Here is a 25,653-nt window from a genome sequence, read left to right as displayed (position 1 = left end):
ATTTTTAAACCCTAAAAATAACAAAGGAACATATTTTACTTGTAAAATTTAATTTAACTAACTCTTTGTTGTTTTTATAAGAGTTATTGGTATTGTTAAAAACACTAATAAACCAATGAGTGCAAGTGATCCACTGCTAAATGCCAAAACATCTCTATAATAATGTGAACATTTTTCCAAATCTGTGCATTTCCTAAACAAAAAAAAAAAAAAAATTAAATTTTCATTAATTGTTCAAGATAAAATACAATTTGTTTAACTCCTTACATGAATTCTATTCCAATGATAACTAAACCATTAATCAATTTGTCAGAAAATGTGACAGAACTATATATGAAAGCTCCGCAATCAGTATTATTTCCAATAAGGTTTGCAGTAACACTAAGGCTCAACACTGAAGTTATTGCACTTCCTGAACCTAAGAAATAAATAGTAAATAAAATTAAATAGTTAATATTTTTATAACTTTAATCTTAATAATTATATAATTATTTAATATTTAAATATTATAGATACAAATAATATGTTTAATTATAATGGTTCTTAAAACAATATCATACAAACAAAATACACATAATTCACTGTTTAAATCTTAATTATAATTTAGAAAAAGGTTGGACCTGCTTTTGTGAAAATGTATTATTTACTAACTTACTGTACTTAAATAACAATTATAATATAATTATGTACAATTATTTAACCTTCCAGCTTAAAATAAAATGGTATGTATATTATGCATTTAATAAAAACTTATACAGATTTTTTCAAGACCAAAATGGAAATATGGTTAAATATGTACCTTAAAAATAATATTTAAAAAATGTGAATACAATAAATTATACATTGCATAATACATACATTATAAAAACCGTTGTATAAATGTATTCTGTTGTCAGCTGAGTATAATATACTTTAATATTTACTTTATTTAATAATTAAAAATGTATTACCAAAGCATACAGCAGCTAAACATAAGTAGCGATAAGTCAATTCATTATTAGGATTGAAGAATACCAATAATGATCCAAAAATTGATATTACACTTCCAATTGTAAAAATCACCTAAACACATAAACAAATATTACCCTAAATGATACATTATTAATTAATACAATAATAAGTATATAATTTCTTGGGAGATTCAAACATTTTATTTTTTTTGTTAACATTTTCTAAATTGTTTTGTAATCAAGAATATCATACTAATATATATATTGCATAGAATTATTTTTTTGAAATTTTTTGTTTATTGAATTAAATTTATTTAATTAAAATTAGTATTGGATTAATAGGTACATATTTTTATTTAAATATTCACCTAAATCCAAGTTATACAATACATCAATACATTAATCCTACATTTAATTGCTATACATTCTTAAACCTAAAAGCACAGTCTTACTAAACTTATCTTCACCTTAGGTATCATTTAGAATGGAAATGACTGTAATATGGGATAAGTAAGTGATTTATCTAGATTGCTTATGTTAAGAAAATATTATAAGAACCCTAATTCTAAGTAAGTTTTTACTACTTAGTAGTAAAGTCTAGTAGTGGGCATAGATTTTACTTACTGTGTATTCACTAAAATAAATGATAATTTATAGATATTATTTACTAATTATTTATCGAAAAAAAAAAAAGTAGTATAATAATCAACTTTGGGAATCATGTATTGTAGGAAATTGAATCAAAGATAAAAATATTTCAGTATCTTTCAAAATTTACTTAATCTTGCATAACTATTTCTCTTCAAAATATTTTTGATATATTGTTGTAATTAATAAACGTAAACCTTAAGAAACTCAAAATTCTCACCAAAATTTTAAATGATAACATTTTCAAAATATTTCATCTTTTTTTGAGTTATTTATAGACATTTTCAATTTTTTTTTAGTTTTTTTCTATAGATTTTGATTACTATTTCTTGCTTAGTTAAAACCTTAAAAGCTTGAAAATTTAATATGAGATCTCACAGAATATTTTAATATAGATTTTTAAAAATATTTTAAATATAAAGGCACAATTGATTCTTATAAAAGTATTTTAAATTCAAATTTTGATAAAATTCTTCCAAATCACAACAATTTGTAAATGGTCTTACAGTAAAAGTTTTATAAAAAGTACAATTTTTAAATTTAAGGCTTGAAAATTTAGTACAAAGTTCCTTAAGTATTTCATATTAAAATTAACAAAAAAAAAAGTAACTAAATGTCTAATTTTTTTTATAGATATTTTAAGTTTAATCTTGGATGAAATTACATATTTAAACTATAATTATGATTATTTTGTTCAAAAACATTATTCATACGGACAATAGACATTGGACATACAAATTTTATGAAGTAATGTTATTGTATTTTAAACACAATATTTTCAAGTGCAATGTTTTTAGTAAAAATTAATTCATCCTACTGAATTACTTATTGTATAATATCTAAATTACTTTATCGTATTTACATAATAGTAATATTAAAAAATATGACATGAAATATATTTAGTGATATCATCGATTGATAGATCGTCCTCGCTCTATATAATTTTTCATATACGATGATATTAATATATCAATATCGAATGTATTATTGATTCAAATTTAAAACATTGATCACTGATCAGTCACCTAAATCGACATCTCTGTAGTCTGTACAGCAGAGCGGTACTACTTGTCACTTTTTTTTTATATATATATTAGTGTTTGATATTCAAATTTTGAAAAAATAAATCAGTTAAACAAATAACAACAATTTTTTCTCGAATAATTTTAGTCAGTTTAATATAATTAAAAAATATTAACCATGAGGATTTGAGATTTTTGCTATTACTTATATTATGACGTTTATACTCTACTTTTAAATAACACTCATAAATCATAAATCATAATGCTCTCTTTATTGATAATAGTACCCGGTAGGTACCTAAAGCCGAGGAGTTTTGGTTTTTAAATTATTTTTAAGAGAAAAAGGAATAGAATAGCAGTGCATATTGACTAATAATGAACCTTTACTCCTTTTTTCCCTTTTTTAAGAACAGTTTGTAAATTGTAATAACCAATATAGGTTATTGTATTATACTATTATAGCCTTATTATTTGTTTTATATTATATATATATAATTTATTCATGTATATGATTACCATATTATACAGCTTGTAAATCGTTTTAATAATATTTTACTCTCATCTTAATATAAAATACTATTTGAACTTACTTTATCAGATTTAAAACACGGTTTAACATATTCCACGCCAATAGATGTGATCAAAGAAGACATATACGCCATTAACGGTACGCTAGCTATGGTACCAGATTCGTCAATAGCCGATTCATTGATAAAAAGTGGTATATAAATTAGAGCTATATTTATCAGTAGCTTACAAGTCGTAAACACAATAGCCACTTGATACAGGTGAACATTTGTACAAAATTTTAATATTTTATTGAAATTTATCTGTCGATTCTGCCTGTACATCAGTTTCTTATTAATATTTCGCGGGGTTTTCAGCAACCCGTGGAAAATAAACGCAGAAAACACTCCAATCGCAGTAGCAATTAATGCTAACATCTAAACATAAGATTATAAATTACATAAATAAATAGTAAATACATAGACAAATCAATAAACACATGGTTTATATATAGTATAAAATGATATGTATTACAATTTATTCGTTTTAAGTGAATAGAATTATAATAATATGGGTGTAGTAGGTATTGTTTACTTTCGATTTATTTAAAAACTAACTTGAAATTTTTCTGAGTCATTAGGACCAATGAGACTACCCACATTTCCGTTATTCCGTATACCTCTAAACACTAACCAAGCAATGAGGAACATTAAAATATTCGTGGACACTGTGAATACGTATCTAAAAATACAAAATTTAAATTAGATATGACGTAGGTATCACGTGATACCTAGGTATAATATTATATACCCAGGTGACTATATAAGTTATAGGTGGCTCTAATAATGAAAATAATATTATTTTCTCGCTTATTGGGCGATGAATGATTAATTAACCGCTACCTATATAATATGTGTAACGGTTATTCATATATAATATTAAATATCTAAAATATCTTGTATAACAAATAATTATATAATAAATTATATCAAACGCACCTTGTTGATGTTAATTTGCCTCTCTCTAAAGATAAATCAGTTAGTTCTGGTATCAACGACAAATGAGAAATTTGGACAAGAGCCCAGGCGATTTGAAATGTTAATATCGCGCAAATATAAATCAAGGTAATTATGAAAATCGGTAGATTCCAAACGTAATATATTAACGGAAAACTTATGGCTTCCATCACAGTGCCTAGAAATTATGTGAATGTTTAATTAATTCTAACTTATGTAATAACTAATAATATTTAATTATAAAAGTTATTAACAAAAATACATTTATATTATGCTTACATATATTAGGTAAAGTCATATTTACCTAACAGCACCCAATTTTTCTTTTTTCCAAATTTGTCAACCATAATTCCCACAAACGGTGTTGCTATTGCGTCTACAGTTTGACCTGCACTTACAAAATTAGTTTATAAATAATGCACGATGTAACTTATACGTACAAAAATGAAAAAATGACTAAAATAATCAATAAATGTCAATTAATTGTTTTTATAATAGATCATAATATTATAGTTATATTTACTTAAACTACAACAATACAACGTAATATTAATTATTAAACCTAGGGCTATGGGTATATTTGCGTTATTTTTTTTCATTCCGGATATTTTATTTTAAATTTCTAGAATTTATTTTTATGTGTGTACAATATAATAATTATTAAAATATTATCTTCGTATTAACTCATATAATGATTTAAACAGACTAGTGCTTTTACTATAAATCTAAGATTTATTATAAATGTAATTCCATAACTTTTACTTATGCCAGAAACTCATATGTTTACGTAAACTATTAATTATAATCTTATTTTATCACCTAATGGTTTAGTCTATGACTTAGATTTTATCCACATCCTACATTTAGCTTCCTCTAATCTGTTAGAGCTTGTTGAGATGTTTGTTGTATAAAACTAAAAACCTTAAGTTTTTAAAAACGAGTGCATACGAGTTTAAACTGTATACGTCACTAAAGGCTTTTAAACTGTGCATTCGTCAAACTTATTTTAGAATATAGGTCTATCCTCCTCTGTAGGGTGGCCAGATTAAATTTTAAGAAATCCGGTACATCAAAAGTATAAATGATTACAAATAATAATAGAAATATTAATGGAATGTTGTACACTGTACATTGAAATCGTCAATAGCTTTATTTTTTTTTAATTAATGGAAAATTATCTTGCAACTTTTTACTAAAATGATAATCTTTTATGCGGTATAGTCACTACGTAAAAAAAATGATCTAGAGAAAACTACGGTACTATTAAGTATAAATCGTACAAAACTGTTAGTAGATGTCACTTACATACGACGACTGAACTAGTATTGTCAGTAAATAAATGCGTACTGATGTACAAACTAATAAACTATAGGTACATTATATTAAATACATATTAATAATATCTTTCGTAAATCGTAATCATAGTTCTCGAAATTTAAAAATCATAACATGATTTTTACCCTACTTGAAATTAATGTAGTCAGAAATTGAAGGCAGAATATTGGCTAAATTCAGAAAGCGATTATTACTATTATCGTCGTACGTTCCAACGTTCATCATAAAATATGGTTATAATAACTGATATTTACGATAAGGTTTTGATCAAAATTAAACCGGTAACTTAGTAAGTAAAAGAATTATGAAAACAATTTTAAATTCTGGTACATAATAGTACATAACTAAGCAATAGTCCAAAACTCGTACAAATCGGTATCCTGATAAATTTGTCTGGGACGTAAAGACATGAACTACTAAATAGGTAACGTTCAGGAAATTCAAGACGAATGGCTACTCTAATCCTCTAGAACCCTTCGGCGGCTACATTTTATTACTCACTCGAAAGAGTTCAACACAAGTTGCTAAAATTTGCTAGCTTTGTTCTCAAAATGAATTGTCCCCCTCATAACTACACTCCAGTATTAGTACATCTGTGTTTAGCTTAAAAAAAAAAAAAAAAATGTTTCAGCACGCCAATGATTCCAATTTTTTCATTGAAATGATAAGTATTAAGATACATAAAAGAACATTTGTTATTTTTTTATAAGACTATTAGTGTATGCATATTTTTGAAGATACTAGTTAAATTAGAGTAACAAAATGTGTAAAAACTAATACCTATGTAATTTTTAAGGAGTAAACTGGTTTTGTTATGTTGATATCAAAAATTGACTTGGCGTTTTTTGTATATTTCAGTGTGTTCATTTTAAACGTAAAAAAATTGTTGAAACGCTTCACTAGTTTTCAGTCATTATTGCAAATGCTAATCGAACATGGTTAGTCCAATAGGCAATCTAAACTCGTTTATTTAGTTTAAGGTGTACCTATATATCTGTGTGACTGTGTATATCTCAACTTCAGATTAATTAGAGTGAGCCAGATCACACATGCAATCACATGCCAATTTTTATCGGTATTATAGGTACCTCACATTGTAAACAAAATTCTACCTAGAATATTTTGGCTTTTTAAAAATTTGTTTTTAGACATTTGAAATGTTTTACTATTTTATTTATTAATAGTAGGAATAATAAGAAAAGCTCAATAGAACAGAATGTGTGTGTATAGATAGAAGATATATAATATTATAAAATAAATTAAGTAGCAGTGTTCATGAATTTATGACTTATATCAATACAAATTTTGTTCATTTTTAAAATGCTTAAAAATTTAACAAGTGACCTAGGTTATTCTTAAAGTAGTTCGAATACATATAGTCAACATTTTTTTATAAAGATTTGAAGTTCAAATTTTAAAGTAATTAGGTGTATGAAAAATATAGATTTTTCATCATATGGTTTCATTAATTTTATTTTAAAATAAAATGCACATTAAGAAAGATTTCTTTAAAATGTGAATTTTAAAGAGGGGCTCACAATTATCATTTTGTTATACAGAGTTGCCATTTTGGTTACAGAAAATAAAATAGGTACCTAGTTATTAAAAATTAAATCAATTTTAGAGCTGTATTTTATACTTGGTCAAAACTACCTAGCACCCAATTAACTTTGCGCTTAACACACGCATTTATATTGTTATTATTGTGTTTTGTTTGATTACAGTTCGATTGTTTAGTTATTTTAACATATTATTTTATTAACGTCTTAAAGTTAACGGTCACATCTCAGCAATAAGCTTATCGTCATGAACAGATAAATGTTTGACTTTCTTCTACCACCTATAAGTTTTAAATTAATACCTATTTTTGATTTATTACTCAATAATACGCGTTTCATTATTTAAATATAAACACATAATGTGTGTGTAATGAAGTCAGGCAGATATATAATATACTTGTAGTATGATTATTTATTATTATGTATCGTGCAAATACTAGCCAAAAAATAGCAAAAATCCAGCGGTGGTTGCGGGCACACCAACAACGTTTTGCATGAACACCATGGTATAAGAGAACCAAATGGCCGCAGTGATGTCGTTGAACACGTGTCCAAAGCCATAGGCAACGCGACGACTGATATCCACGGGCAGCTGACGATGATGCAGCATGCGTTCGTTGAATAATTGATCCTCGGCCGCTGACGAATGGTCATCCTCTTCACTCAGCAACCGTTCGTATTCATCACCGCAATTCTCGCACCGATCCATCATCGTGTATAACGATTGTTATTATCGAGTCGTATCAAACCTAACTGTGATTATTGGTTACAATCAAATTCAAATTAAAAATATGAATTTACATGTTTGAACTAGGGAAAAATCTAGAGACTAGAGTGAAGATCTGTGGGGGGAGTATTTATTTAAATGTAAGTGTATTTTATAAATATAATCAAATCTATCATATGAGCGTATTTTTGAATTATCATATTGATATGGTTAAAATTTAATATTGCAGGGTCTTCCAAATGTTGAGCACTTGTATGACAAAAATATCGACGATTGCGTAAGAACCAATAAAATTCTCAAACAATTTTTATGTCACAACATTTGCAAGACTTTGTTTATTGTATTATTATATAATAAACAAACAAAAAATTAATTAGTTTAAGTATTCTATAATACTATAACTTTAAATTTCTCTTATTTTTGTGCTTAAATATAGTAATAAATAAATAGGTAAAGGTAAAGTTATAGTTAATAAAATATAATAAAATACAAATATTATGTAATAGATATCTAGAAATAATTAATAAATACTGTATTTATTAAAAAAATTTTAAATTCAAGACTTGTAATAAATTTATAAATGCATACCTAGTTATTTTTACTTATAATTTATAATTTATTTAATTAGGTATTAATATGTAAAGATTAAGTATTTCTTAAAAAAGTGAAATTATATAAGAATGCGGTGATCCCTAAGGGAAAATTCTTTTCCTCTCGCTTCTTTGGATCTATCATTGATTCGAATAACACATAGAAATTGTTTTTATCCCCCATGCGATTTAACGATATATCATGTATAATTATATAAGTAGTTACATGCATAGGTAATGTTTAATTTACGATAAATAAATATATAAACATGTACGTAGGTACCTGAAATACGCATTATAATAAAGTTTAAACCGTATTATGTTATTGGCACTTTTCCTCCACGCAGATGCACATGAACTTCAGACCTCGGGTATTTTAGTAGGTATATAACATCTATCGGTCGTCTCTCGGTGCCGATATAGTATAAACTATGTACAATTGGTACACCAACCGATTTATAACACGCGGAAACGATGGCGATTACGATATTTAAATATTATATTATCCGCAGGCATACAATTATGTCGTTATTAACGATTATCGGGAAAAAAAGCAAGCTGACCATGCTGCACGAACCACCGACAAACACTGAGTTGCGGCTTTCGACGGGTTTCTTCGGTGATGGAAGCCCGCGCGGTTCCACCGACTTGTTGTGATGTAACCCGAACCAAAATGTACATAAAACTAGATATATAATAATAATGTACATACAATATTATTACAAGTGTAGGTAGGTAAGTGGTACCTACGCCCGTAGTTAATAGTGTCCGAGTTAGTCGTGTGTAGTCGTGTGTGGTGGGGCCGACGGTCACGACCAGCTCATACAGTATAGACGTATAGTTGTAGCGGCACTACTGGTCGCGTCCGGCTTCTTCGGCTTCTTTAGGGTTCACCACACGTCATAATATATCATGTACAAATATACAATAATACGTCTATATAGAAAATAATGTATACGTCGCATTTATTATTATAAAAATCTTAAGTTATAAGTTATAACTATGGGCGTCCCCAAACATATTTCTAGGGAGAGGCAAAATTAATTTAAAAAATAAATGAAGATTTTTTATACATTATTACATTAAGGATTGTTATTATACATTTTATTTACTGAACATTATTGTTTTTCGTCATTATTACAATTAGGTAACAAATTTAAAATTCTAAGGGAGGCAAGTGCTCCGTCTTGCCCCCCCCTCCCTGGGAACGCCAATGGTTATAACTAATAACACTTAAATATAAAATAATATAGATATATGTGTATGCGCGCACATTAATACACATTTATATTACCTTACTACCACTGTCTATGGATGACGATAAATACTATTAGATTTGTAGCCATAGTCTTTCCAAAACTATTTTTGATGATAATATTTGTTTAGAATATCATCCACGCAATCTGCCCATATTCTAGTACTGTTTAAGAATTCAAGTCACCACTTAATGTATCTATATTATGTTGGTCGTAAATCGTTGGTTGGAATTTTAATAGTTTTATAATAGGTACCTTATACTTAGCTATCTATGTTGTTTTTACTTTCTTAAAACAATTACACTTGTACTTCAAAAACCTGCCCTAATTCTCTCATAGATCAAAAAGATTTAAATATTTTAAATCAAAAACATTTTGTCGTTTTTTCATAATTTTTACAATTTCACGATTAAATTATATGATAATGCTAAATGGTTGAATACTACTACTCCACTATTCAGCAGTCAAATTTAATTCAAAACGTTTATGATGCTGGTCTTTTTAATGATTGATGAATCAAGAACATTTATCTAGCATCTAATAGTATCTTATAAAATTTATTATCCTCAGGTTGAGGTATAAAAGTATTTTATAATTAACACAGGTATTTATGTCTAAAGACACATCTCAAAATTTAAATCTATATATGATAGCTTGAATCATTAGTTTTTACTAATCATTACCAATAAAAAATTTAGATAATAATTTGAGGATACAATTAAACTAAATCATGAATATTAATAATTTTAATCATGTAATTATTGGTATAATATATTGTTAGGTATTAATACATTGTAAAATAAACTTTGTCTTAACTTTTAATGACATAATGATCACATACAGTTTCAGACTACTATAATTACTAGTCTATAATAGACTATTATTATAGTTGAATACATTTAAAATAAAATATATCAAAATTATAATTACAAATGTAAGCAAATTTTTATACTTAATTTAAATTTATATACATATTCGGTTAAAGTTAATTAATACCATAAACATTATATGTCTTTAAACAGTATTTGCAGATAAAATTAATTAGTTCAGTTCTAATTTTCTTCACTAAGGCCATATTTCATTTTAACTTTTTCTAATTCTGCTTTCTTCTTGTCTGTATCCAATTTTTTAAATGCTTTGGTAGACTAAACAATATAAAACACAGTATATTAATACAACATTTTTACAAACAATACAAATGAAAATAATACCTGATAATATAAGACCACTAAGTATCGATTGCACACATTGAATCCAGATAAGTGATCACAAGCATTTTTTGCATCAAATATATCTTCATATACTACAAATGCTGTTCCTCTTGTATCTGGAGTATTGCCTCTATAAAATAAAAATAATAATTAACTAAATATTAGATAAAAACAAAATTTATAGCATTAAACTTTTAAAAACTTAACACGAGTGCATTAGATTAGAACATTTAAATAATTACATTACAGTGCAATATAAATAGTAAAATAATATAATACATAAAATTTTGCAAAGTTTAAGAATGTATTTGATTTTTTGATACAATGGAAAAATAAGACACATCTCTATAAATGTATTTTATAATAATTTAATTGATATTTCAAATTCCATTCTATATAAAGGCTATTGTGATCATAATAATAATAAAATAATAAATAAAAAGTAATTAAAAATTATATACATTTTATGAGTTTTGCATTAAAAGTGAGCATCGCAGTCAGGATGCAAAGACTTTAGTAAGAGTAGCATAAGTAAGATTTCAGTTTGGTAATGGTTTTTATTTAAAATTAATCATGTATCTGTTAGTAAACTACACAACATAACTTGTACCTAACTAAAAAGCACCAACATTAAAATTCAAAAGTTATTTAAAATGCCAATTTTTATATATCTTACAAATAACATTATAAAAACAATAATCCACAAGTAATAGATTAGTTTTTCAAATTTAAAACAAAATAATTTTGTGATTATAAAATAGCATTTAAGTATATTATTTATTGGAATAATTTTAAACTAAACAATTTTTAGATAAATAGTTACAAACAAATATAAAGTTGATCTTGAATTTAGATTACATTTGTTTAGACTGTTTAGAGTATTTAACCTAGGTTATCTTTAAGGTGTGATAAATAAAACAATTATTATAATAATAATTTTTATAAGTTAACAATTAAAACTATTTTATAACAACTTTTCAATTTATTTTATATTTATTGAAAATAATAAGCAATTAATCAACTATGTGTATTTAATATGATGATAAAAACATTTTTTAGTAGAAAAAAAAACTTTTGGCAAGAAGTGGTAGAACCCTATGTACTGCATATGCCTCTTTTAAGTAATACAGAACAAAACAAATGTTAGGTACTAGAGCTTTTAATTTTAAAAATGAAATTAATTAATTAATTACTCCTAACAAATACAAACAAATATTTTTTTATCAAGAATTAATAAAATTATAGTTATAGAAGACATACACTCTAATTTGACGAATGGCACCATATTTTCCAAAAATATCATACATTTCTTCAGCTGTTATTTTATAAGGTAAGTTTCTTATATAAAGAACTCTATTAATTTCTGGAGGCAATCGAACCTGAAATAAATAATTAAAACAAATCATTAAACAAAAATTCTATACAATAATAAACAAAAAATATTTTAAAGCTTGAAACTATGTAATTAATTTTACTCACATTAGTTTTCCTTTGCATACTAGCGAGAGCCATTTTTATTTTTTAATATATACTACACAAAATCAAAGATCCAAAATTAATATTTTATTATATACTATAAAGTATAAATTGTATTTTATTATTTGGAAAAAAGTAAACAATAGTATTGATATTATTCAGTATTTTCAGCTTAAAATTATTAATTAGTACTATCACAATTCACAATTCACATTTTTACAATCCAAACAGAAAGATAAACAAACATGAATACAGAAAAAAGATAAGATATTATAATTTAATTTTAATAACAACAGTGTAGCCAACAAAAACAAACGAATCGTGCTAAAGCCGGGTTTTCACAAAAAATCAACATAACTTTAAAAAAATGGTCTAAATTCCAAATGGCTAAGTAAAAAAAGAAACTACGTTATTATTTAAGATATTATTCACTGTGGTTGTTACACTTTTATTTAATTTTTACTTAGCACGCGCAACGATTGTTACACTGACTTTAAGTAAGAAGTAATAACGAATAACTAATAAGTATTCATAGTTTACAAGTCTTTATTTTTGTTGATAAAATTTGTTATTGAATTAAGTACTCTTAAATATTTGAAGATAATGCGCTACTGACATTTTGTGACCGCTTACACATTATTATGTTCATAAATAACAAAAAAAGTGATCTAGTGGCTGGTGCGAGGTATTCTAATGAGTAATGGCTAATTACCAATAAATGATGTAAAATATAATTAGGAAAAAAACAATGGTGATAAATAAACAGCTTTATATTAATATGCACTGAAAACAAAAGTTGTAATGATAAAACATATAATCCATTGTCCGTAATGCAATAATAATAATAATAAGGTATTTTAAATAATAATAAAATTATAACATACGGCATGGTAAAATTTAGATCTATCAATTAATTAATTTTATTGACAAAAAAATGTGGAACGCTTCACGATTTTGCGTGTCATCCTTGCGCAGGGGCCATGCTAATCTTCTCTGTATCGTTCCAATTTTAGTATATGTACTGCCGAAGCAAGTACGATAGAAGAAGTGCTAAATACTCTATATATATGATCCAATTTCTATACAACGTCACTTGTGAGAGTCAGTACCATTTATTCGAAATATAACGATTAATTATCAAATGAAATAAAAGCGTCAATAGATAGAGCTAGTTGTCCGTTTACATTCACTATAAATATGCTTCAGTCATTTATTATGAAAATAATCAATGACTTCAATGTATTATGATAAATGATAATATTATTTTTTTATTTAATTCGTATTCTTAATAATAATATATCTACAAAATCTCGAATAGCTTGTAGTACAAGTCTTGTACTAATATACAACTATGCTTGAGTCTAGTCAGCGACAGTAAAATATATAACTATAAAATAATTTATTCATCAAAATAAAAACCATAATCTAATAATTGTTTATTTTTACATAAATTTTAAAACATAGTGAATTAAATTACAAATGAATTGTGAATGTCCGTTTTGATAAATTATATTTAGACTGTTTAGTATATGAGTTTATATTAAGAATAAATTATGCTATAATAATTTGTTTTAAAAATTTATTGATTCTAAATATTACTAGTATTTAATATAATCATTAGTGTTAATATGTACAGTTTACACTATACGTTTATACGTCTATAAAATCTATAATCAATAAAGGCAATACAACGCATATACAGTATACTTATAATGTAGACGGTATAGTTATTAAATTATACCTATTACTTTTGCACTAAAATTTAAACTTGTAACTCATATATCATATAAATATTAAAACTTTAAACATATAGTAGATATTATATATTATACTAGATATATCGATTATAATATCACATAATAACAAAATAAATAATAAATAGTTATAAAGGTAGTAGGTACCTATATAAAAAAAAAAATAACCAATATTAATAATATACCCAGTGTTTATAGTATAATTTATTATTATAATTTTAAAATAATAATGGAAAACATAAATAATAAAGGTTGTTGGAGGAGTATAAAGCGGGGTGGACGAGTGTGTCCTCCATGCCAGGACACTCCGGGTTAAAAAAAAAATATTCCAATGTATTTTATGTATTCGTACCTATTTTACTCATGTATTTTAAAATATTCATATAAAAACTGTAAAACTGAAATTTATTTTATTAGATTCTATACGTTTCGATGTATATTTTTAAGCTAAGTTTATAGTTCATTCGAAATATCCAGAACTTATTCGAATTTTACTATATAGATCATTAAGTAATATCATTGATTATAGAATATACTAGTATATTCTATAATCAATGGTAATATTTTGGATACCTCCAGAAAAAATCACCCAAAATACACAATTGACCTCTCTAATATTGGAAGTAAAGAAAAAGAAAATTTTAAATTAAATTATCTAACAAATATAATTGAATAGTTACCCGCTTATTATTTTAATATTTTTTTGTACTTTTTCATAAAGTATAAAATTTATATTAAAAATAATGTTGTTTAATTACATAAATAAATAATATTTATCATCAATACCTCGCTTATCCGGTATGGTCTAGTGGCTAGGATACCTGGCTCTCACCCAGGAGGCTCGGGTTCGATTCCCGGTACCGGAATACTTTTTCCCATTTTAATATAGCAATTTATCATTGTTACGTTTTTTATGTACAATCCATTATTTAATATTCACGCTAATTACAATTTTATATAACATCGTTTTACATCAAACAAAGCCTTTTAAAAAAAATAATTTGATGATATTATTGGACTCATTAGTCGTTATCTACTATCTTGTTACGCTGAAATGCACAATAAAAAGATTTTTAACAAGGTTGTACAAGTTGGACTGGAAGGACTGTTGGACACTATAGAGTTTAATATTTAAATTGATTTTTTTATCAATAAATTTTTATTTTTAAATTTATTATTTATGGAAATATAAATTATGATAAAAACAAATTAGATAATTTATTATTCTGATCTAAGTACAATCATTGATTATAGAATAGACTTTTATAACCATTAATTATTGGTACAACCAATCTGTTTGCAACTTATAAATTGTGTATAAGTGTCACGCTTGTGGTATGTTAAATATATTGCTGTGGAGTTTTTTACATATTTTTATTTTGTACATATATAGTTCGTTTAAGAAACTTAACTAAATTTATTAGTTATTGAACATTAATGATAAAATCAGAAATAAGAAGGCTTATTAAATGAAAAACAAGTAATTTTTATTTATCTTGGAAACTACTTTTAGTGCTCCAGGTGTTCTTTTTTTTCTTTTTAATTTTATTTATGTTAAGTCCAGTAGTCCACATATTTCAGCGTGAAATTGATGATTACCCGTCGTTTTGTGAACATACGAGAATCTTGCAACGACGATCGTTTATGGTTTGCCGGATAGTAAGTGGATATTCTGAGTGGCTAATTTTTTATTATCTTGTTAAATTATTACATCATGTAACTCAATGAGTTTCTATCTTGTGTAATTGCGTAACTTTTATACTCGAGCATTATAAGTAGGTACCCATGTCAAAAATAGTAATAAAAAACTCCGTATAATTCTTCAAAATACGATTTAAACATAATTTTTTAATATTTAAAACATAGTGACATGATGATTTAATATGTGATTCTCAGAAGAATGATAGAATTTTGAAGACGATATTAAAACCGAGCAAGCTGTTCAGCTGTTGTGCAGTTTGATAGTTCTAATAAGAATCGAACTGTCTCGTTATTGATTAACTGTAAGTACTGTTGTAATTAGAACTCAATAATAAACCATCGTACCTAATATCTAAACTAAAAATGATTCTGAATAGTCTATTTGCAGGTCGTCAGTCCGACAGTACATGTTCTATAATTCATATTTTAAGAATATTTGATTATGTATTAATATTGCTATAATATCTAGTATACCATGGAGACAATTTTCAATTCATCATTTACTTTCAAAAGAGTTAATAGTTATTTGTTCTTTTTTTCATCTATTCCTATCGTATAGATAAATGTGGCGAACACATCAAGCAAAAATGAAAAACCTGATAGATTATGTATGCCTAATAAAGCAAATGGTCACTGAAATGTTAAACGAGTTACACTCATCTGCAGATTTCCTAAAGGTGTAGACGTTGATGATGGTACCTTTTATGTAGCATATGATGACAGAGTTCATTGATCGACTAAGCGGAAATTGATTCTTGTACTTGCCGGTCGAACCTCCATCGACAGTTATAGAGGCCCACCATAGTGATTCTAGTGGGACAGCCGCAGAAATGATGGTACTCAAACCTACAATTAAGAACAATAAGAACGATATTATGGAGGAGACGTTCGTTATTTCCTTCGATGCCGACGCGACGGTGCCATTTTTGTCTCCGCGCACGTACAACTGCAATAGAATAGACGCTTATTCTTGTGGGTCCTCTGGAGTGGTTTCAGAAGGTCTTCAGGACCGAATGTTGTGGTTGTACGATGCCGTGCTACCAAGATGGCGAGATCGGGGTTAGAAGAGGTTAAGTCGTGCTTGACGGATATTCGGATAAGTAGACATAAAAAGGGGGTGGTGACCGAGAGTACACAATCGTGTAAGGCAGTATGTTATCTATATCACGTTTATCGGTTTACCGAGGTCGTGATAGCTGTTAGATGGACGCGTTGTGGCGGACATCGGTTGCGTTGAAGAATGACATTTGTATTAAGACCGCCCGACTGGTTTGTCGACTCTGGTCGTGGGCGCGACGAACGCAAGGATCGGATAGCTCCATTACATCAACCGGATGTTGGGCATGGACACGGCTCACCGGTGTCCGTGGATGGCAGTGACTGCGGTGGCTACAAAAGCAGTGAAGCAAATTCGGGAATCCACAATATTATGTAATCGCAATGCTGCGACCGGTCGCAGCGTTTCCGGGCACATCGGCAGCCGATCGTTCGGACTCGACTGGCTGAGTATACCGGAACGAAAACGACGTATCGAATACGAACGAAAGCACTGGTTTATCGAATTTTCGTCCGAATATCCCGTCAGCCGCTATCCGTTCCAGCCGTTGCACTCGCTCAAGTCTCCGTAATCCGCGTTCGCCATCTCTATCATCTAAGTGCGCCGTATCGCACGGGTCGCTCTCGCAGTCCGTTGCAGTCGCGTTGTCATCATCAGTAGGTCACGATCGTCGCGCGTCCGTAACTTATGTGCAACATTGCTATCGACTGCCCAAAACCGTCTGCGGTAACATGAATATTGAATATAGATGATTAGTGACAAAAATAGTTCAATTCTTACGAGCACCATAGGTTCATTTTACCTCTTTGTATTTGAATTTTTTTGAGAATTTTTCAATATTTTTTAGGATATCAAAATGGTGGGCCCTACTTGTAAATCGTAATCAAATGCCATAATTGCATATCAAAAAATGTTTTTTGGTAGAATTTTCAAACACATTATCTTTAGTGTGTTCTAGTCTCATTGTTTTTTTTAAGATTTAATTTAAATCTTTTTCATTTTATGCCGTTAAATAAAAAGAAGTTGTTGAAAGTCAAACTTATGGTTCTATTCCAAGTATAATTTTGTATGGGCTCTGTTTATTACCAGAATGCCAAGCTCAATTTTTCATGAATTCTGTAAATGGTAAGCCTTCTGACCGTTAGTGATCATTTCAATGTTTTATTATCTTTAAGCCATGAAGCTACCATATTTTCAATGTCCTGATAACAACTTCAACATCCCTAGCTCTGGCTTTGACACATCGAATTATTTTCGATGCTTTGATGCATTGAAGTTTTAACTAATATATGTTTTTGACTCTTTTAATTTCCTTGAATAATTCACTATTATTTTATTTGAATAAAAACTAAAGTAAAAAATGAGAATATTATATATATATATATATACATATAAATAAATTTAAAATTCGTTCTTTTAATTTAAAATGTTTACAATTAGTATTTTGATGAACTCATATTACATTTTTTGATTAATATTTATGATTAATCAATTAAAGACTATTATTCACTAAGATATATACACGTGATATATCAGTTATCGAATCACCATTGAACACCTTTACTAAAATAATTAATTTAAAGATAACAGTATGATATTTATTACTTGTTAAATATATCAATAAATTGTAACTATTAACTGCATTTTTTTTATTATTATCTATTGATATAGTGGCCGGGCAAACTCAAATATTTCAGAGGCAGTTATAATTTTCGATAACCACCCACTCACTCATCAACCAACTATTAAAATGTATCTAAAAAATATCTTTTTTATGTTATTTTCCTAAAGTCGTAATTATGAATTTAAATTATTTCCCATTCACCCTATGACACTCACCATCCCCCAAAAAACTGAGACACGACCGCCTCTCGATTACCCCCATCACTATGTCACTGTATTGATATATCTAAATACACTATATTAACTATAAAAACTAATATAATTATTCTATATCTGATAAAAGAATATCAATAAATTGTCTATTTAAAAATTAAAATTAAATTAGTATTTACTGTAAGGTCATTTGTAAAAACTAAATATAAATAAAATTGTTCACGTTTTTAGTGTAGTCAATAGCATAAATTAGGTCTACTTAATAAAATCGAGTTTTTATTGGTATTTGGTAAATTTTGGTTTAAACTGATTTCGGGTATTCACTCCAATATATAATATATATTTTATACCTATTATTCACTAAATATACGTTTTGCGCCCTTAAGATCAAAAATCTCAATTATAATAATGTCAAGGATATCTTCCTTTTATACCTGTATGAGTGCGTATAGACCAGACTAACTATCTAAGCCTCTCTAATTAGGTGCTTCTTGACATCTTCAAGGATCTTCTGATACTCATAGTAAAGTTATATGTTATATTATTTTTTATTTTGATTATTACATTATAATTATATCAATCTTATACATTTTTTTCTCATACTTATATAAATACTCTAGTAATTCATAAAGTGTAGCCAAGGAGTGTGCAGGATATGCGGTGGCTCCCTTAAACGCAGAAAATTAAAAAAAATCGTTTCTATCTTCTCAAATAATAAAAAATGCACTCTAACAATATCATGATATTTATACGAGATGTTACAAGAGCTCTTTATATATTTACTTACTTTATATTATGGTGGATAATTTATATGTAATAGTAATTTTATTGGCAACAAGTTAGTTTGGTAGATATTATTTCATATTTATAGATATACTCGTATATCGAAAAGTTGTCTTTTATTGTATACTAGCACCGGTGAAACTCGCTGTAAGTGAATACCCTAGGTCGGTAAAACTCGCTGTATGTGAGTACCCTAGGTAGCTGAATATCGTTTGAAGTGAATTTCCTAGGTCGGTGACAGGACTTAAGAATACAGCAGTTAGAAAAGTCTACTAGGCAAAACCAGTGATAACGACGTTTGACATGTTGGTACCTCTGATTTGGTGGCTCTACACTTTGGCGGTGTCGTTTTAAACGCGTGAATAATAAAAGTCCAATTCGAACGTTTAGTGGTGGGTTATTTCATTAAATTTACAGGTGTAATACACCTTGTCCCGTAGCTTGCCCTGTGCTTTTGTGCATGGAAAATAAATAAATACATTCCGAAAAAGTAATTAAGTGTCTAGTTATCAGTCATCGTCCAGTGAATACCGATTACTGACAGGGCAATCCGCCTGCGGCGGATTGTCATACCTCCTGACGTCGAAGGCGTTGTGCCGTTTAGTACGCAAAAAAGTTTAAGTCGAATCGAGCGATCGATTTCTCAAGCGATCACCATTGAAAATCCATTTAAACGCGTTTGAACCTCCCAGGTAGGCGATCCGACTGCGTCGGATCGCGGACGATGTGAGCGCAAAGTGGAGATTTTAAACGTATTAATGAAAATACATGTCAAACGTTAGCGAGTCGTGGTAAATAGTGAGTCGAAGATAAAAAAACTATAAATATTTCATAATTTTTTTGATAACAGAAATTACAATTAATTAACACAAAATTAAAAAAAAAAAAAAAAAAAAATGCAAAAAATCCGAATACTTGGTCAGTTATCGTACAGCACGGATTTCGCCAGAACGTGTTTCGAACCTGCCTACCTAACGTCGGAAAACCTCGTCCCGTAGCTCGTTACGAAAACGGCAATGGAGTGTCTAGGTATCAGTCATCGCCCAGCGAATATCGATACCTGACAGGGCAATCCGCCTGACGTCGAAGGCGTTGTGCTGTTTAGTACGCAAAAAAGTTTAAGTCGAATCGAGCGCTCGATTTTTCAAGCGATCACCACTGAAAATCCAATTAAACGCGTTTGAACCTCCCAGGTAGGCGATCCGACCGCGTCGGATCGCGGACGATGTGGGCGTAAAGGAGAAATGTCAAACGTATTATGGAAAACGCATGTCAAACGTTAGCGAGTTGAAGATCAAAAACCTATACATAATTAATATTTTTTTTGATATTTTATAGATGGTTAGATATCGAAAAGAAATATTATACACTTTCTGTGATGACAAAATATTTAACGTGCTACTGTTTTTCCCCTGTATCTTTCAAATGTAAACAACTGAAAGGCTAAACATATAAAATACTGAATTCACCGTCAAAACTGAGTGAAACAACTGTATCGTCATCAATAGAACGTTCAGTGGCGGCTCGTGGGTGCTGATAGTGGGGGTACGACTTTAAAATATAAAATACCACTAATCATAGGTTTAACAAATTATCAAATTAAATATAATAAAATGAAACACAATACACATATTATTATTTTATTATTATTTTAAAGCTTACTATTTTATTCATATAATTATCATAGTATATTATTATTATATTATTATTATAACATTATATGATTTAGTACATAATTTTAAAATAATTATTTTATGGAGTTATTTAGCGCTGTTAATTTTAAAAATAAATTACCCAATATATATATAGTAATATATTACTGTATGGACGACGCTATCGGTCGTCCAAACCCGTATAATAACATCGTACAATAAACGTAACCGCACGCACACGATTGCGCGCTTCGCTTGTAACATACGTATTCGGAATATTGGCAATATTGCTTGGACGACTCTGCCGGTCGTCCAATACCAGTACAAAAGAGCGCAGCTTAAATGTACCCGCACGCACATCGTTCAGCGCCTCGCTTATACATACGAACCATACGCCACGACGGACGACGACGCTGCAGGTCGTCCAAATACGATGCGTATCCATATTATGCGATACGCTTCTGGTATCAGAGAAAAACAAAATAATGTAATGTTCGCACACGACAAATGTATTATACCTTTATAAGTTATAACTATAATAATAAATAATAAATATTTTTTAAAAATCAGAATTAAGATTATACAATAAATTTTCTTATTTTTACTAATTTTAGTAGGAGGTGCGATCGTCCCGTCGTCCAAGCCACGAGCCGCCACTGAGAACGTTCTCAGGCTATAATATAAACTGCATATCACATATGTACATTTGAATCGTGCAGACAGTTAGCAATAACTGTAATCGGTTTAATCGAATACTATTGTGTGATTTAATGTCCGTGTAAAGTATATTGTAATATAATATATTTTGACATCATCAATCGAGCAATATAAAATCAAACGCGTGAGATCAAAAATCATTTTTAACATTCGAAAAATATTATATGAGTAGTAATGTCATATCAAAACGAAAACAGCGATTAATAACGATCGAATCAAATGAAAAAAAAATGCAAAAAATCCCGTACGCGTGGTTTCTTATGGGGCCGCCCGGAATACGCCGGAACGGGGTTCGAACCTGCCTACCTAACGTCGGGGAACCTATCCTAACACCTATCGACTACGGTTTGAGTTGGTGACCACTACGGAATCTCGAGCACTTAAACCGTTTTAGAGATGCGACGAATACCACAGTATACGTCGTTTAAGCGATACGATTTTTACGATTCGAGTGTAGAAACCGTAAATCGCACGTTTATCGTCGTTCAGAGCGTTTCCGACGTATTCATTACATTATTTAATCGCGTACGTCTCAACGACGTACCGAGTTTATTATCACATACACACATCTCGATATCGCCCCAAACGTACGCGATCAAAGGCATTACAACGACCGAAGAGCAACGATTTCGCGATGTTTTTGTATAATACGCATAAGGATGTGGTCATGTCTGACGTACGTCACGGACGGCGCGCACGTTTCTTTTTTATACACGTGATCGTATTTTATACGCTATCGAGACGATGAGGTCGCGGCAACGCCGAAAACAAAAAAACGCGTATTGGATAGGGATAAAGGATTTATCGTATCGTAAAAAAAAAAAATAGTACACACGTGACGACACGATAAACGACCGGAGAACGCGTTTTCCGGACGCGACGGCGACGGCCGCGAACGGAATTCGGGGACGCGCGATCGGAAAACGCGCGGGGACGGGACGAAAAAAACCGCTCTCGGCCGTAGCGTCGAGAACGCGACGGAAAAAGGTCGCCAAGGAACGGAAAATCGGGCGAAAAGCGGAAAAAACCGTATGAGAAAAACAAACAAAAACGACGGCGGCGGGAGATAACGATAACGATAACGGGCGCGCGCGAGATATCAGATAAGAAAGACGATAGGAAAAAATCGAATTTTCCGATTGGCCAGTACACTAAACCAGAGCACTCTGGCGAAAAAACCCAGGAAGCTCGTTTTGGTTTTATATTATAAGATTGTATCAGATGGATTCGGTACTAGGGTTGGCGTAATCTGTAGTCCGCCGTTCCAATTTCTCGTTTCTTGTTACCAACTTCAGACAAATGATTAGTAACTGGTAAGCATTATTTACATCTTATTTAGCAATTGAAGCAATAATAATTATTAATTCTGTTATTGTTGTTTAGATTCCACCGGGAAATATATTTTTCGTTTCTTTGTCATTGGATTTTTTAAGTAATATTTCTATTATTTCAAATTTGGATCATTTGCTTGGTACGTTTCATTTGTGTTATTGTTATTATTCTGTTTTCTTTGTACAATTTTTGCGTATTAATTTTGCATACTGTGTCGGTTGAATGTGTCTATTTCATACGTCACTCCCAAAAATATTAATTGTCATACATGGTTAAGCTTTTACTATTATGATATATTTTTCTATTAAACAGCACCCTAAACGAGTCTAATCTTATAACGTTCACGAGCAGACGATCTACCTGTCAACTGCCGCAATGTCAGATTCAGTTGGTTGGTGCTTAATTGAAAGCGATCCTGGCGTGTTTACAGAACTTATTCGTGAACTTGGTAAGAGATCCTTTAGAACTTTAGATTAATTGTCTTGATTAGTGTTGGACATCTAATGCGGATAGTTTCATGCTCATATTAAAATAAATGTGAACGTCTGTTTAACTTGAATTTTAATTACCAATCAAGGTTATGAGATAAATTCAAATACTTATTATTCAATCATAATTTAACTATAACCAAGTGACGAGAATCTTCGGTGGATGTTAACAATTAACTTATTAATGCAGTAAACAAATATGTTAGTTTATTACCTACGTACCTAAGTAGATATACACATTTTATTTGTTTATGAACATGATTTTTAATCTATTGATTCAACTTTATCATTTGAACTTATTACTCTGATTTACGAATTCAATCCTTCAATCCTAACAAAATATTTTAGTTCGTAGTATGATGAAAGCTAATGTCCAGTACTAGTCTCAATACCTTGTGTTATCAGTTGATTTATTTTTCATAACGGTAACTCATTCACACCCTAATGGCGTGTCTTCTGTTTCAGGGGTGACCGGTGCTCAAGTTGAAGAGTTATGGACACTGGATAGCAGCTTGTTTGAAGCAATTAAGTGAGCCTATTGGTTTTTAAAATCTAGTAAAATGATGTATATATCATGTTCTATTATTGTTCTTATCATTATTTAGGCCTGTTCATGGTTTAATATTTCTCTTCAAGTGGATAGGAGAAGACCAACCTGATGGACAAATTGTCAAAGATTCAAGAATTGAAAAGATATTTTTTGCTAAACAGGTTAGTGGAACATTAACATTTTTACAGTCTGGGTCTGCTTTTATACATTTGTTTTATATTTCCAATGCAGTTAATGTCAGTTACTCGAGATTGGAAGTGATAGTTAAAATACCTTTTATATTTTAAACTTTTTAAATCACATAATTTTCAAAATAAATCAATTTGGTTTTAAGATCAATGCTAAATAAATTATTTGCTATTATATTTGTATACTATCAATATAATATTAGATTTATTTTATTTTTAGGTTATTAATAATGCTTGTGCTACACAGGCTATATTAAGTGTATTATTCAACTGTCGTCATCCAGATATCGACCTTGGCACTACTTTGAATGAATTCAAAGATTTTTCTCAAAAGTTTGATGCTAATATGAAAGGTTTGGCCTTAAGTAATTCACAGAAAATTCGTTCTGTGCATAATTCTTTTGGAAGGTAATATAAAAAAAAAGGCTTACTTTAAATTAAAATATTTATAAATATTTTGTGTATTAGAAGCAATTCTATTTTTGAATTTGATGATACTGCTAAGCCAAAATCTAAAGATGATGAGGCTTATCATTTTGTTGCTATTGTGCCTATTGATGGTCGACTTTATGAGCTAGATGGATTGAAAGAAGGTCCAATTGATTTAGGATTAATAAAACCTAATACAGATTGGGTTGAAGCTGCAAAACCATTTATTGAAAAAAGAATAAATAAGTAAGAATGTTTTTAATCTCTAAAATCCATCCATACTTTTTTTTAATATTTATTTTTATTTTAGGTATAAGGAAGGAGAAGTTCATTTTAATTTAATGGCAGTAGTATCCGATAGGAAATTAATTTTGGAACAGCGACTATTGAGTCTAAAAACAGAAGAATTGGTATGATTAAAAATATATTAATCTAATCAATTAGCATTAATGTGTGTTTTTAAAATTAAATTAGGATGAAGCAACCAAAATTTCTGAAGAAAGTAACATCCGGATGAAAATTGCTGATGAAGAAGATAAAATGAAGCGATACAAAATTGAAAATGCTCGACGCAAACATAATTATTTACCATTAATTGTAGAAATATTGAAACTTTTAGCTAAAGATGGAAAGTTGGTACCTTTGTATGAAAGAGCTAAAGCAAAAACTTTGGAAAAGGAAAAACAAAAAATCGGTAAAGCTTAGTCAAAAATTATGTGTTATGGTCTCATAAAAACCTTACTAGATAAAAACAAAAAAATCTTAAGTGTATTTTTGTGATTAAGACTAATTGATATTTAAAAGTGATACACATATTTGTGACTTTTTTTTAATGTATATATTCTAAATATCATAATTATGTACCCACT

At 28.9% G+C, this 25,653-nt stretch overlaps 3 protein-coding genes and 2 non-coding genes across 6 annotated transcripts; 2 read left to right on the top strand and 3 right to left on the bottom strand.

Moving 5' to 3' along the window:
- Positions 1–6: 6 nt before the first annotated feature.
- LOC112602572 (major facilitator superfamily domain-containing protein 12-like) lies at positions 7–8,970 on the bottom strand. Its single transcript, XM_025350721.1, has 9 exons — positions 8,638–8,970; positions 7,479–7,790; positions 4,448–4,531; positions 4,126–4,321; positions 3,745–3,868; positions 3,211–3,564; positions 951–1,062; positions 268–418; positions 7–193 (listed from the first exon to the last, which is right to left on the bottom strand). Exons 2-9 carry the CDS (start codon positions 7,747–7,749, stop codon positions 58–60), a joined length of 1,428 nt encoding a protein of 475 aa, XP_025206506.1. The 5' UTR covers positions 7,750–7,790; positions 8,638–8,970; the 3' UTR covers positions 7–57.
- A 1,615-nt stretch (positions 8,971–10,585) lies between these two features.
- LOC112602685 (splicing factor 3B subunit 6) lies at positions 10,586–12,404 on the bottom strand. Its single transcript, XM_025350891.1, has 4 exons — positions 12,301–12,404; positions 12,082–12,200; positions 10,822–10,951; positions 10,586–10,755 (listed from the first exon to the last, which is right to left on the bottom strand). Exons 1-4 carry the CDS (start codon positions 12,331–12,333, stop codon positions 10,663–10,665), a joined length of 375 nt encoding a protein of 124 aa, XP_025206676.1. The 5' UTR covers positions 12,334–12,404; the 3' UTR covers positions 10,586–10,662.
- Positions 12,405–13,227: 823 nt separating this feature from the next.
- Positions 13,228–13,334, bottom strand: LOC112602790. Its single transcript, XR_003115132.1, has one exon. It is a non-coding gene; the product is annotated as a U6 spliceosomal RNA (small nuclear RNA).
- A 1,511-nt stretch (positions 13,335–14,845) lies between these two features.
- Trnae-cuc lies at positions 14,846–14,917 on the top strand. The gene has a single exon. It is a non-coding gene; the product is annotated as a tRNA-Glu (tRNA).
- An 8,310-nt stretch (positions 14,918–23,227) lies between these two features.
- LOC112602552 (ubiquitin carboxyl-terminal hydrolase isozyme L5) lies at positions 23,228–25,601 on the top strand. Of its 2 annotated transcripts, none has more exons than XM_025350682.1 (8): positions 23,228–23,268; positions 23,442–23,577; positions 24,083–24,146; positions 24,223–24,328; positions 24,576–24,763; positions 24,827–25,030; positions 25,095–25,194; positions 25,259–25,601. In XM_025350682.1, the coding sequence occupies exons 2-8, from the start codon at positions 23,505–23,507 to the stop codon at positions 25,487–25,489; spliced, it is 966 nt and encodes a 321-aa protein (XP_025206467.1). In that variant the 5' UTR covers positions 23,228–23,268; positions 23,442–23,504; the 3' UTR covers positions 25,490–25,601. The 2 variants fall into 2 exon arrangements, with proteins under 2 accessions (XP_025206467.1, XP_025206466.1); XM_025350681.1 differs by having other exon boundaries at positions 24,824–25,030.
- The last annotated feature ends 52 nt before the right edge of the window (positions 25,602–25,653 follow it).

Source organism: Melanaphis sacchari, unplaced genomic scaffold, assembly GCF_002803265.2.
Source record: "Melanaphis sacchari strain LSU unplaced genomic scaffold, SCAv2.0 Contig8_pilon_pilon, whole genome shotgun sequence".
In the NCBI taxonomy this organism is placed as follows: Eukaryota; Metazoa; Arthropoda; class Insecta; order Hemiptera; family Aphididae; genus Melanaphis; species Melanaphis sacchari.
The sequence above is the reverse complement of the archived record's forward strand: the minus strand, read 5'-3'. Positions and strand labels throughout refer to the sequence as shown.

Excerpts from the sequence above, each read along its gene's own strand:
- LOC112602572 (XM_025350721.1), bottom strand. The coding sequence starts at position 7,749 with ATGATGGATCGGTGCGAGAATTGCGGTGATGAATACGAACGGTTGCTG. Across the intron at positions 3,869-4,125 it reads GGCAAATTAACATCAACAAG|ATACGTATTCACAGTGTCCA; the intron begins GTGCGTTTGATA and ends TTGTATTTTTAG. Across the intron at positions 1,063-3,210 it reads CGTGTTTTAAATCTGATAAA|GTGATTTTTACAATTGGAAG; the intron begins GTAAGTTCAAAT and ends TTATGTGTTTAG.
- LOC112602685 (XM_025350891.1), bottom strand. The coding sequence starts at position 12,333 with ATGGCTCTCGCTAGTATGCAAAGGAAAACTAAT. Across the intron at positions 10,952-12,081 it reads GCCATTCGTCAAATTAGAGT|AGGCAATACTCCAGATACAA; the intron begins GTATGTCTTCTA and ends TTTATTTTATAG. Across the intron at positions 10,756-10,821 it reads TAGTGGTCTTATATTATCAG|TCTACCAAAGCATTTAAAAA; the intron begins GTATTATTTTCA and ends TATATTGTTTAG.
- LOC112602552 (XM_025350681.1), top strand. The coding sequence starts at position 23,505 with ATGTCAGATTCAGTTGGTTGGTGCTTAATTGAAAGCGATCCTGGCGTG. Across the intron at positions 25,031-25,094 it reads ATTGAAAAAAGAATAAATAA|GTATAAGGAAGGAGAAGTTC; the intron begins GTAAGAATGTTT and ends TTTTTATTTTAG. Across the intron at positions 25,195-25,258 it reads GTCTAAAAACAGAAGAATTG|GATGAAGCAACCAAAATTTC; the intron begins GTATGATTAAAA and ends AAATTAAATTAG.